Source organism: Eutrigla gurnardus (genome assembly GCF_963514095.1).
Source record: "Eutrigla gurnardus genome assembly, chromosome: 16".
In the NCBI taxonomy this organism is placed as follows: Eukaryota; Metazoa; Chordata; class Actinopteri; order Perciformes; family Triglidae; genus Eutrigla; species Eutrigla gurnardus.
This window is the reverse complement of record NC_139927.1, coordinates 19361979-19374725: the sequence shown is the minus strand read 5'-3', so window position 1 is coordinate 19374725 and position 12747 is coordinate 19361979. Positions and strand designations below refer to the sequence as shown.

Sequence of the window (12747 nt, the reverse complement as noted above, 5' to 3'; positions counted from 1 at the left end):
GAGGAAAGACATAAAACATGTCAGGAACTGGAAGAACTCAAAGTGAGCCAACGAGAGGAAGAGATCACTCTCCATTGGAGTTTATTGGACATCTTTAGTTCATCAAATCAGTGCTTCCCTCCGTTGGTGGAGGTTCAGCGGCAAACTTCGATACTCAGTATTTAAATGTACTCTGTAACCTTTTGCCTGGCTTCAATTCGACTTGCTTTCTTGTGGGTGGGGAACTTTGCGTTCTAAACTCCCTCTGATTTAAAGGACGTTTTGAGTTCAAAACTTGGTCTTATTCTTGTGGCTTTGATGTCAGGGTTTAACTTACAATGCAATCAGTCAGTGAACTGCCATAAATGGACTTCTTGGTCTTCTTAAAAAAATGGTCTAACTTCCCAACCCTTCCCATGTAAACTAAACTTTCCACATATCCATCCATGAAACCTGGCCTCTGCATTTAACCCATCCTAAGAAACAGTGGGCTGATGTAAAGCAGGTGTTTTTTAATATTAGTCTGACTTCATTGTGTTTCTTGTGCTTACTCACAACGCTAGCAGAGACCAAAAAGAACATTCCACCGCTTCACTCACGAGTGAGATGAAGAGCGAGTCTTTTGCTTTAGCCCCACCTACCCTCTCTGGCCAACCAACCACCGCCTGCTGATGGAAAACCAACACATTCTCACTCCCCTCTAGAGTCACATTTGTATGTCAGTGACGGCTTGTCGATATATGCTTATTAGGTGCACAGTGTCTCAAAATAAACCTCAGTCTTCACAGGAAGGTGAGTTTAGGCAACAAAACCACTTAGTCAGGTTTAGGAAAAGAGTGTGCTTGGCGTTAACTTGGCTGACTAACGACACATGACTATCAACACTAAAGTTACTCCCAGCTCACCTGACAAAATGTCAACTGTAATTTTTGCTTTGCACGTGAAACAAAGAGCGGTCACCTGGTTGAAATGTGCTTGTTTTTGATTTATGCTATTTCTTTTCTAGTGGACAATATACAGTGAGGACTACTTTGTTTAATTGTTGTGACATCACACAGACATACTGAGACTTAATGATGACCCTAAAAGCCTTAAACAAACCCTAGATTCAACCCTTGCTGAAGTGAATAAATGACATCACTTAAAAAAACAACGATATGCTCAGACTGAAGCTGGTTCTTCCACAGAAATCTAGACGATACATACAAAAACAATATTAAAGTGTTTTCAGAGGCTCAGCCTCAACTTTCTAATGGCTGTAGCAGTCAGCAGCCAAAAGCCTTACAGTTTTATTGAACCCAGTCTAATTCCCACCACCACAGAGGCTCATGTTGCTGCAAGCAGACATATGGTCACTTTCCTTTGTAGAGGTAAACTCTCTGTGGATGATGGAGGAGGAGGAGGAGGGTCTATAGCAAATTATAATCCATCCTCAATTAAGTGAAGGTGACGGCTCGACAGAGAAGTTTCCCCATCGTGATAATTATCACAAACATAATTCCAGCTAGATAATCAAGAGAGTGAGCATGAGATGAATTACATTCTAGCTTTTGCCAATTGATACACATCTTCAACAGAGGAGGCAACAGGAAACACCAACCTCTCCAAATGTTTAAAATCACAAAAAAAATTTCTGGACTGGATTAAAAACAATAAAAATTAAGAATGCTTTTATAATTTACTCTACACACAGATGAGAGCCAGAAATTTAAGATGAGCATGTCTCTGCGCTTGAGTTTTTTTTTTTTAAGGGAAAAAACAACTAGATGCCAGCTGATGCTGGAAATATCACTTTGATCATTTTGTTTTACATGTGCAACAAACATGTTATGGAAAGTTATTTGAAAACAAGCTGACAAGTGTATCATGACAGATACATAAGGTAAAACGATCCAGCTGATCAGCTTAGGTAATAAATAAGCAGACTTGAACTTTTTTGATGGGCTGCAGTTCATTTAAGGATTTCTGACACACACAAAAACACATTTAATTTAGGATGAAGCTAACTTGTAATCTCGGATGGATCAAATGTTACTTCATTAATGTTCATGTATTAGTTTTTTTCTGTCTGTGCTGCCCAGTTGCCGTCACTCAGTCTTCACCACACAGACGCCACTGAGGCTGCCATTATTAGCAGGGAGCGCTCCACGGCTGCTATTTATCTGCTTCAAGGATCGCTGTCACTTAAAGCTGGAGCAGAGTCTGGAGGTTTTCAAAAATAACTGCTGCAGATAGCCGTCAGATGGCGTGCAGAGTATCTGGCACTCTGCCGATGCCTAGACGTATTTTTCCAGAGTTGGTGACGAGGCGAATGTTAAGAAAACGGCAGGAAATTTAATGTACTGCTGAAGATATTTCCACTGCTCTACATGTCTCTATCTATATGTCTGTCTATCTCTTCATGTGTCCATTCATTTAAGTGGAGTTTTTTGGAGACAAAATGAAGCAAAGACAGTAGAACTGTAAATGTGATGCTGCGAAAAAATGTTGTCGACAAATTTCAGGAAGCATAGCTAAGATTCTTGTTCTCCATTATCACGATAAAATGCAGTAAAGATTACCTTTAAATCGCACAACAGTTAATATTTTCTGAGTACGTACCAAACGGTTGGAAGTAGTTTGCATTGTAGTTATAGAAAACTGTATGTCGAGACAGAGATTATCTCACTGGTTAAGATAAAATAAACCTTTAAAAAAATATTTTTGAATTATTACTCTACCCAACTTAGAGTTTTGTACCAGCAAAAAGAGTGCTGGCATGACTGAACACATGGCTTTATCCTGATGAATGTCAATAATCACCCAAATCTTTAAGCATACATGTGTTGCTAGGTGACCAATCTGCTAAATACTCATCAGGAATTACATTACCTTGTGGAAGAATGATTATTTGTTATCAATAAATGATTGCAGTTTTTGTAATAAGCCAATAAGCCACTCATTGTTGCTCAGTTTTGTCCCTTAAATGTTATAAAATCACTATAAACTACAGCCTCTAATCGCTGTTCATAACTTAATTTATTGATCTCCAGAGGGATGATTTGGTTGTTGTAATAGCACAAAGACAGATGTATAGTAAAAAGAAATTCAGAATTAAAAAAGGTCTATCAAACCAAAATAAGAATAGACTAAAACCTAAAAAACTATATAAGAGCATAAAACATGAGCATTAAACCATATTTAAAAGCAGCTCCGGCTCTGAGAAACAACTTTAATCCGTTGACATGATTGAAGTTCAGGCCATAAGCTTTCTTGTCTTGTGTTCTCCGACACAGTGGTGGAGGAGGAGACTCCGTCTGGGACTCCCTGCTGCTGAAACCTCACAGTCACAGTGGAAAGTTGGCCGATTATATAAACTTGGCTACTTGACATGATCCGTCTACCAGTGGCCGTTTAAAGTGACTGCCGTTTTCACATGGGCAGCCCAGACTCTGGCAGCGATGCTGCTGCTCCTCCACATCAGAGCAGTGGAGCTTTAGAGCAGCCTGGTCTCCTAGGAATGACCTTCCCACACAAGGAACCTGCATTGTGAACTACGCTCGGAGGGGGTTTTGTCATGGAATTTGTTTGTTTGTTGAGGTATCACAAACCATTTTCAGTCCACGTAGGGAGGAGGTCTGGGTGGTGGACGGGTCAGAAAACAGGACTTTCACCAGGAGACTGAAGTTAGTGTCCCGTTTGAAACAGGTATTATGTTGCCTAAACATATCCAAGTACTTTTGTTGCGTTTCCCCCCCAATTTCATAGTAATTTTAATCCAAACCATGATTTTTATTTTACCTAACCTTACCAAGTAGCCTTGATTCCTAACTCCAACTATGGAGTTTTGTAGCGTTTTCTGATTTGTTCATCAAACACTGCCGCTGTTTGGTTTCCCTGGCAACATAATTGAGAGTGCAGTTTATTTATATGAGAACGATGTTTTTGGAGGAGACAGGGTTGCCAGGGTAATAATAACTCAACTGCAAAATAATTCTTTGAGCGTTACGGCGGTTGCATATTGCAATTTTAAGATTCAATTAAATTCAGATTGAAAAGTAGAATCAGAATTAGAGGAAAACTTCAACTCTAACAGATATCAAACCATCTTCAGGGAGTTCATCAGAGCTTTTTAACACATCAAATAAAAGGGAAGGGAACATGTCTGAATACCTGACAGACTATTTTCTACATCAGTGGTTCTAAAATGTTCATAAAAGAGAGATATGTGTTCAGAGCCAGTCTGCACGGAACCCGGCAGCACTCTTTATCACCTTCAGGGGAAAACTCAGATTTCATTTTGTGGCCAAAAACATGCGTTCGTTCTTATATTAGGACTCTGAACTGGGAACTAAACTGTGTTGTCAGCCAGAACCGCCACAGGAATATGAAGGCAAGACTGAAATCTGCAGCTCTTTGGTCGAACTGGAAAGTAAGGACCCATCATGACTCCAAAACTCAAATTAACTCCTCACCTGCATTCCCTGAAACAGACCTACAAAACTGCAAAAAAAAAAAAAAAACGACATGTTAACAGGTTGGAACCAGCTGAGGGTCAAAGACTGATCAACTACTACAATCGAGGGAAAAGAAGTTAACACAAGCTTTGGATGTCAACTTCTCTGATCGGTTTTTAAGTGTGTTTTAGAGGTTTCAGTTTAATGGGTTATGAAAGCATAAAAGACGATTTAAAGCTCATGAACGTTAAAAAAAATGGAAACAAAAATAGTCTGGAGAACTTCCTCAAAGACACCTCGTCATTCCAATTTTACAACTTTACATTTCAGGGCCTCGTGGAAGACATCCAAAACTAGAAGGGCTCTCGGGGAGCTCAGACCACCGCAAACGTCTTGCATTGTTGACGAATGTGAAAAATAATTGTTCAGATCTGTTCCAAAATGAAATGAGTTCTCCTGTGGCCCATGCTACACCCTTCCACCAAGTTTCATGACAATCGAGCCAGTAGCTTTTCTGGAATTCTGCTGAGAAACAGACAAAGAAACCGAACCCATAACCTCCTCGACGGAGGGGAGTTTAACAGATGCACTGTCGTCATCTGACAATAAGTGATTCCTGAAATGTTCCCTTTTTTTCTACACTCGTGAAAAAGTGTTCCATCCCACAGCAACGTCACATCAAACTAGTCCTACAATCAACAAGTCCTGCTTAATGTCAAGCTTTTGGGAGTTTTCCAAATGAGTGTCAAAAGCGAAGAACTCGGTGGAGAGAAAAAGAAGCCAAAAGCAGCTGCAGAAGCTTTTATATATCAGCTGTGGACAGGTTTACACCAAATAAGTGAGCGAGATGGACCACAATTACACAGACGATATCCTGGGATCTACTGTGCTATTGTTTGGACAAATTAGGAAAGAATGAAAACAGTTGGTCTCCGTAGCATTTATACGGTAGTTTGGGCAACGACCTGAATTAGTTTGAGACATCACAGCAAACGTTGTAACCTGCTGATTTTTGGCATGAAGAGGAGTTTTCCATTTTAGCTCTCATTTGGTCGTAAACAGAAACCCGCCGAGGCCCCAGCGAAGCTTAATACGAACTCTTACTGTACAATAAGAGTTTTTACAATAAGAAAGAGTGAGCTCACTGGGTTTAATGTGGGTACAGTATCAGTGCAGCTGGGTTTCCTACACAGGTTTACCTCTGCATGCAAGGGAAAACGAAGGTAATGAGGAACCTCCTGCCAACACCGGGGATGTCTGCGGGCCTTACCAACCCACCAACTAGACCATGAATGCAACACGACGGAACAAATGCAACATGCTATGCAAGTACAAGCCAGATAACCTGAAGCTGCAGAAAGAAAAAAAAAGAAACAGCGGAGGTTGTATTGATTGCATGGCACTGCGACCAGAGAGGCATCTGGAGTCTGTGCAGGCCGAAACACAGAGGCTGTGAACTAAACTATAACATTCCAGACAAGCCCTCACAAGGTAAAAGAAAGAAAGATAGCAACATGAAAAGACAATAGTCCGTTTTACACATACAGTCTATCCCTGAAATGTTCAGAGATATTTCCTGCATCATCTCTATAAACAGATTCTGCATTCACATGTAGAATCTGGAGGACACGGGACACGATTTCAGAAGTGTTCTGGTTTGTAGTCTGAGTAGTATTGACCAATCGGGTTTGGAGCATAAATACAGAGAACCCTGGTAGCAGCAAAAGCAACTCCTTTCACTCCATGTTCTTGAAAATAATAAAAGCTGTTGTCCGGCACGTATACGTACATCCAGGCTTCCACCATCTTATATCTTCTGTTAAGTTTTACGGTAGTTGGCGCCCATAAGTGTAGCATTACCGCCATCTACTTGCCTGTCACTTACTCCATCTATTTCAGGGATTGTCAGAGCATGTCCCAAAAGGCACAAAATGGAAATGTTCCTGAACAAAGTGTGAATAGTGAAAATCATCAGTGGTGCCTGAGAGATTATCCCAGTGATTTACTAGGAACTGTGTGTGAAAGACACAGAAGAAAGAGAGATGGAGAGAGGAAGAGAGGGAGAGGAATACAGAAAATGGGAGGGCGATGGGAAAGACAAAGACAGAAGGTGAGAAGGAGAGAAGCATGGAGACGGAGACACAAACAGAGAGGACAGGAATGAGTCAGTCTTCCCTGCTCCTCCTAACCTTCCGGCCTTGCCCTCAGCTGGGTTACATTCCTGTTTGGTCTTGCCGATTCTCATCTTTACCTCTAAGCCTGTGTTGTTTGCCGCTGTGTCCACTGTTACTGCCTGGGGTTTACAAAGCTACGACTCCACTGTGTGAGATACACCGGTGAGCTGATGTGCACTCGCCCCTGTGTGACATTTACTGTAGTATAGACACAACAACATACCCAAACATTTTGGAATATATCCGGCCCTGCAGCATAAACCACACCAGACAGCTAATGCCTACACTAATATAGCATCAACCAATATTCAATCATAGGATTAATGTGACAGATTGAATTCATAAGCACAATAATAATGCAAATGTCCACCTTCACCATGGAAGCAAAACATCCACTGTTCAAATGTGGCCAATTTATCGAAGAAATCTGAAAGTCTGCCTTGTAATGTATGTTTAAATGATCTCCATTCAAATCCAAAGCATATTTTTTACAATAAAAACATTAAATTATGACAGTTGTTTTTTTCAATCTAAAACTAAAACAACCATCACATTGTAATTAATGATTGAAACTATGTTTGATAACTTGATAATCGATTATTGTGTCTAAAGCAAACAAATTCTGACAGCAAATGTGAGGATTTGCTATATTCTTTGTTATGTATGATTTTGCGATAGTTTCCAAACTAGGAAAATAATCATTAGATGAATGGATAATAAAAAGGACTGTTTGGAATGTAACCCTATTCTAAAAGTCAGTTCTGTTTCTTCATCTAAGTTTGACCTCTGAGTTTTTCAATACAATGTTTTCTTTACAATGATTTTAAGTTTGACATCCAAATAGCTGTGAATTTATTTAAAACGTGTGTGATATTATATTGATGTGTTGAATATCATAGATTTTCACGCAATTCTGTAAATCTATGAGCCGAAATAATGTAATCTTTCAGATGACTTTCAACAAATGAATTTCCTTTAACGTCACACCTGTATGAAAACTGGATTTGGCTTCTTCCTCTACTCCTTCCTCTGTCCCTTGTTCTGACTGTTTATTATTACGCTGCTGTAACAATAAGCCTGACCCTTGAAGTGTTCAGGGGTATTGAAAGCAGGATCAGATTCTTACATTTTTGAACAAAAAGAGAGCCACGTTTAAACATGGACCTGCATCAGATGTTTGTTTTAAGAGCCTAACAATTTGGTCGTCTTCCAGGCTTAAGTCACAGCAATTACAGCAAAACCTCAAACATTAGCTGTGGTTGTTGAGCCACAGCAGTCATAATAAAAAATAAAGTAATCGTCACTTAATCTGGGAGTATCAGAGGTTACAGCTGTGTGCCAGAACTGACAGAAATAACGTCAAAAACTAGTTCAAACTACTACACTTTATTTTGTGGCTCTGCATCAGCTGTGAAGACAGATTTTAAGATGTCTTGATATGTTTATGTATTCATTGTAACATCATAGCCGTTGCTTTACTAAATCTTGTCCTTTATGAGGTTTATTTAGAAGGAAACAATAATTTTGTTGCTAAACAAAAAGAGTTTGGAGGAGAAGACCAAAAACAGGGCTAAAAGAGAGAGTAAATAGGACTTATATTCATACAGGCTGGTAATGTTGCTGTGCACATCAAGAAATATTTGCTGCTACGTTAGCTATAGCAACTGTATGAACCAGCGATCCTGCCATCTTGCAACAAAATGCAATCCATTTAAGAGACTGGCTTACCTTCCAGCGTGGTGCCTTGTCCCTCCAGGGCATCACCCAGACCAGATTGGTATCGTGCAGTGACAGAGATGTCGTACTCGGTGCCCGGCTGCAGGTTCTTCAGGAGGACGGACTTGTTGTCGCCTTTCACTGACATTTCCTTTTTGGGGCGGCCAGCGGAGGGTTTGTACGCCACGCGATACTGGAGCACCTTCCCCGGAGCAGGCTCCCAGGAGACCTTCATGGAGGACGTGGTCTCGTCGAAAACCCTCAGGTCGCGAGGGGAACCCCTGGCTGAGAATAGGGGTCAGAAAATGAAGTCAGGCACTGATTTTGACATGACAAGCTTGCTTTCATGAGAAATGTAAAGGTAAAAAATCCAAGGCTGTGATCACCAGACAACTATCTATACTGCTGCCATTACTATATAAATGTTATATAAAATGCTCAGAGAACCATTGTTTTATGATCCAAAAAGAAAGAGAGTGTTATAAGTAAGCATAACATATGAAACAGTGAGTTTGGTGTTTTTGTTCGATATGTCGTTAGATATTTGACTTGAGGACAGAGACACTAAAGAACTGTGTTGTGATTTTGATAACTGTGTGGACTGACTCAGCATGTGATCGAGCCCACACACAAGTGGCCCATTCTGGACTTAATTATCTCTCAGCTGCTCCACATTTCTAAGGTTGTGGTGACCGATGTTTGTCTGTCTGATTAGTCCTGTTTTCTTTGAGACCAATATATATCCATGCATACAAATATTCAAAAATGGGTAATCACAAAACGGTACATCACTGAAAACACCCTGAAAACTCAGTATTTCTCAGTCTCAGTCATGAGCTTGTAGATCATTTCAATTGTAAAATTGCAAATGTTATTGATGCTATTGCACCCACTAAACTGAGTGCTGTAAATAAAAAGTTGCCTTTTATTAAATAATTTGTTTCACTGCACACTAACTTTTATCGTTGTATTTAATCCTGTTTTAAAATGTTATTTAAATGTCTGTTTATAATGTGTTTGTAATGTGTTTCATTTGTCTGTTGGCTAATGTTTTTATGTAAAGTGCAATGAACTGCTTTGTTGCTTGAATGTGCTCTATAAATATAATTACCTTGCTGTCATTTAATAATGCTTATTCTGAAAATTGGTCAAAAGAATGTATTATTATTCCAGGGTTACACAGTATTGAAGATCTGTGCTGCATAGTTATATAAAAAATATATTTACACATCCTAATTCTTAAAAGTATACTAGCATGGATCACCAGTGATCACAGAACGTTGGGAAACAGTAGATAACCAGCTTGTCCTCGACAAAGACACTGAAATCCCTTTTGCTCCAGTCGAGCTGCACATTAGAAAACTGTGTTTGTACTGACCTGGACAGCTACCAGGATGAGCATTAGTTTTGTTAGGGCATGTTCACACAATTCCCCTTTGAAACATTATTGTTAAAATAAAGAGGTTATTTATGTGCCCTGGCGTTAATGCCTACTGTGAAATATTTTATTGTTGTATCCGCCTGACTGTGTGTTGAAAATGGTGATGAAAATGGAATGGATTTTAACTGAAATGTCCTTATTAGTTTTCCCAAGTAATAGTCAGATTTGTATTTATTATTTTAAAAAGAAGTAATTGACTGCTAACATATGGGCTTTTGTGCCAACACAGCACTTGGTAGGAAAGACTGCAAGCAAATCCATGCTAAACCATGCAAAAGGCATTGCATGGATGTATTTGTTTTGAGATAAAGTCATGGCACAGTAAACATTGTAATGGGAACAATATTGCAAGACATACAGGGGGGAATAAAAAACATAAATCCATCAGAGAACCAGCTGGGTGATTCAGGTTAAAGAGGTGCAAACTGGGATTAATCCCATTAAAAATACCAGCCGGGCTCTCTGAAGGAGCTGAAAGAACCAGAATGTGAACAGTAAGAAATGTTGTTGCCATGGTAGAAAGGAAAATCATTTGTTTATTTCCAGCATTTTGGCTCAAGGTCGATCATCTTTGATACCTCCCTAACAGCAATAAGCTTCTCCATGAGATAATCTCTTTTCAAGAATATACGCAAGATCTTGAAAGTTTAACGTCACTGCACAGAGTCTGCGCTTTGTTTATCACCATGGAGTACATCTTGGCCCACTTCTATTTCCCAGCTTTCTGTGCTTCTGTCTGTTTTTCATTCCTTCCCCTGTAAGGCAGGACAGATCTGACAAGGAGCTCGATGGGTGGCAGGTTGTACTAACACTGCAGGGTTAGGAGTACACTTTCCACCGGGGTCAAAAATGTACGACTCCTGGCACTCCCCGGCAATTTTGGGAATGAAAGCAAACACCAAACAGCAGATGACGGATTAAAAAAAACCCACTGTGGACAAACAGAGTCACTATGGATGTCAGAATAAAGTCTGAACTTATTTCCAATGTGGTGTTGAAATGAGACAAACAGACGGAAAGAGAATGTTTTCAACATCCATCATTTACACGGTGCAGTTTTTTTAGCTGTCCCTTTGCACAAACAGAATGATCATAAGTCATCTGCAGGCACCTGTTGTGGATCAGAACCAGTGACGTAACCATAAGGTAAACAGTGTCTCACATTTCTGAGCTTCAGGGCCCAACTTCTGGCCCAAAATCTGTTTTGCAACAAAGATTCGCCACCTTGGTTATTATTTTGGAAAAAGTATTTAAATTGTACTATGAATTACACAAATCATTGTTTTCGGGTACTTTTACTAGTCTATTAATAAATAGCAAGCTCAATTCTAAATTTTAACAGTATAAGAAGTTCTCACCTTCTTTGGTGGTGCCAACAGTCTGCAGCGGCATGCCAGAGCCGGATGGGTATACAGGAGTGACGGTGACGCGGTAGGCGGTTTTAGGCTGAAGCTCCTGCAGCACGATCGTCGACTCTGTGCCGACGGTGGTCGTCTCGAGCCTCGAGTTCTCGTCGCCTGCAGGTTCGTAGGTTAACCGGTAGCGAGTGACGTCTCCTGGAGCTGGCTGCCATGATACTCTAAAGCTGTCCATGGTCTCTTCGGTCACTTTTAGATTCTGCACGGAGCCTAGTTCTGTAACAAACCAGAATGAGTTAGTGTTACTGGCTGCTCCCATTTAGGAGAATAAAAAAAATAATGTGAGTGAACATACCGTCTAAAGTTGTCTCGTAGCCAGTCACAGGCAAGCTGTCCACTTGGTCGTACTGAGCACGAACGTTGACTTCATAACGGGTGAGTGGGGTGAGGTGGGGGAGGACGGTGGTGAGTGTGTCGCCAGGCAAAGACATGGACACATAGTGTCCCTCCTCGTAATCCACTGGCTTGAACTGAACCAAGTAGGACTTGACGTCGGTGGCATCGATCTCCCAGGATGCCCGGAAGTTTCTGGGGCCAATCTCTGAGAAGGACAGGGCCCTCGGTTGGGTCAGTCCTGGAGAAAGTGGCAGATAATGAGGTTAATGTATATATCTATCTACTGTATATACTGTGATCAGATGTGCTAGTTTAGAGCTGAGTGTCCCAAATAAGTCCTGACAAATAACTGTCAAAACATTTAAATGTCCCGGTTATTACCAGCATTATAAAAAATGTTGTACACATTTTCAGCGCTTATAGATGTTTATCATGTTCTATCCGCCTCATTAATACCTAAGCACATTTCAAAATGCACCACACATCGGAATTTAACTCTGATTTGTCTGTAGGTGTGTCAATCATTGTGTCGTTGTCAAGGATGCTGCTATGACACTTATGGTATTTCCTGACAGAACCTGTCACTACATATCTCCTGTTGTCTGCTACATGCATGAAAGGGCAACTCCAGACAATATCCACAACCAGTTCTCAAATGACTTTATGTTGATATGTTTCAGACTACACAATATCAGTAGACAACAACAACGCTCCATCTGGGATGCCTCATGGCGTCCCAACAAAAAGTCCAACATGGTTGATTTCTTTTTTCTTTTGCTTTTTCATGACACGATCCTTCATGGCTGTCACTTTGACCAATAGGAGCACAGAGCAATCTGCCTCGCCAGCGCGCACAACTGTAAACCATTGCCAGGTGAAAGAGGAACGATGTTGGTGCTGTGAGGTGGAATTGTGGAATGGAGGACAAATGTATTGTACTATGGCAACAACATTAGGGCTGTAGGTAAAACTAACATTGCAAAAAACAAATCATTCAAGCCGGCATAGTATCACCCGTAGGCCTGCATCGAAATTGACCAATGAGAGCCATTGCTCCGGAAGGCTCCCATTGGCTCGTACCCTCCAACCAATCCCCTCGTCGAGGGGTTTGGTTGGAGGGGATGCTTTTTTCAAATCTGTCTCAGAGGCTCAACTGATTTTCAGAATGTAGACCATAGCTTTAAGATGATGCTAACTAAGTGGAGCTTTTATCTTAGTTAAAAGTGACTTTGCACTTCAGAAAAAAA

General features: G+C 40.6%; 1 protein-coding gene across 4 annotated transcripts in view; it reads right to left on the bottom strand.

The window, feature by feature from the left end:
* Positions 1 to 12747, bottom strand: part of col12a1b (collagen, type XII, alpha 1b) — a 132396-nt gene that overhangs the window by 104463 nt on the left and 15186 nt on the right. For all 4 annotated transcript variants that reach the window (XM_084030848.1, XM_084030845.1, XM_084030847.1 and 1 more), the window contains exons 11-13: positions 11460 to 11738; positions 11105 to 11380; positions 8318 to 8590 (exon numbers count right to left, since the gene is read on the bottom strand). In XM_084030848.1, coding sequence (XP_083886974.1) covers positions 8318 to 8590; positions 11105 to 11380; positions 11460 to 11738 — 828 coding nt within the window. The remainder of the gene's footprint in view (positions 1 to 8317; positions 8591 to 11104; positions 11381 to 11459; positions 11739 to 12747) is intronic.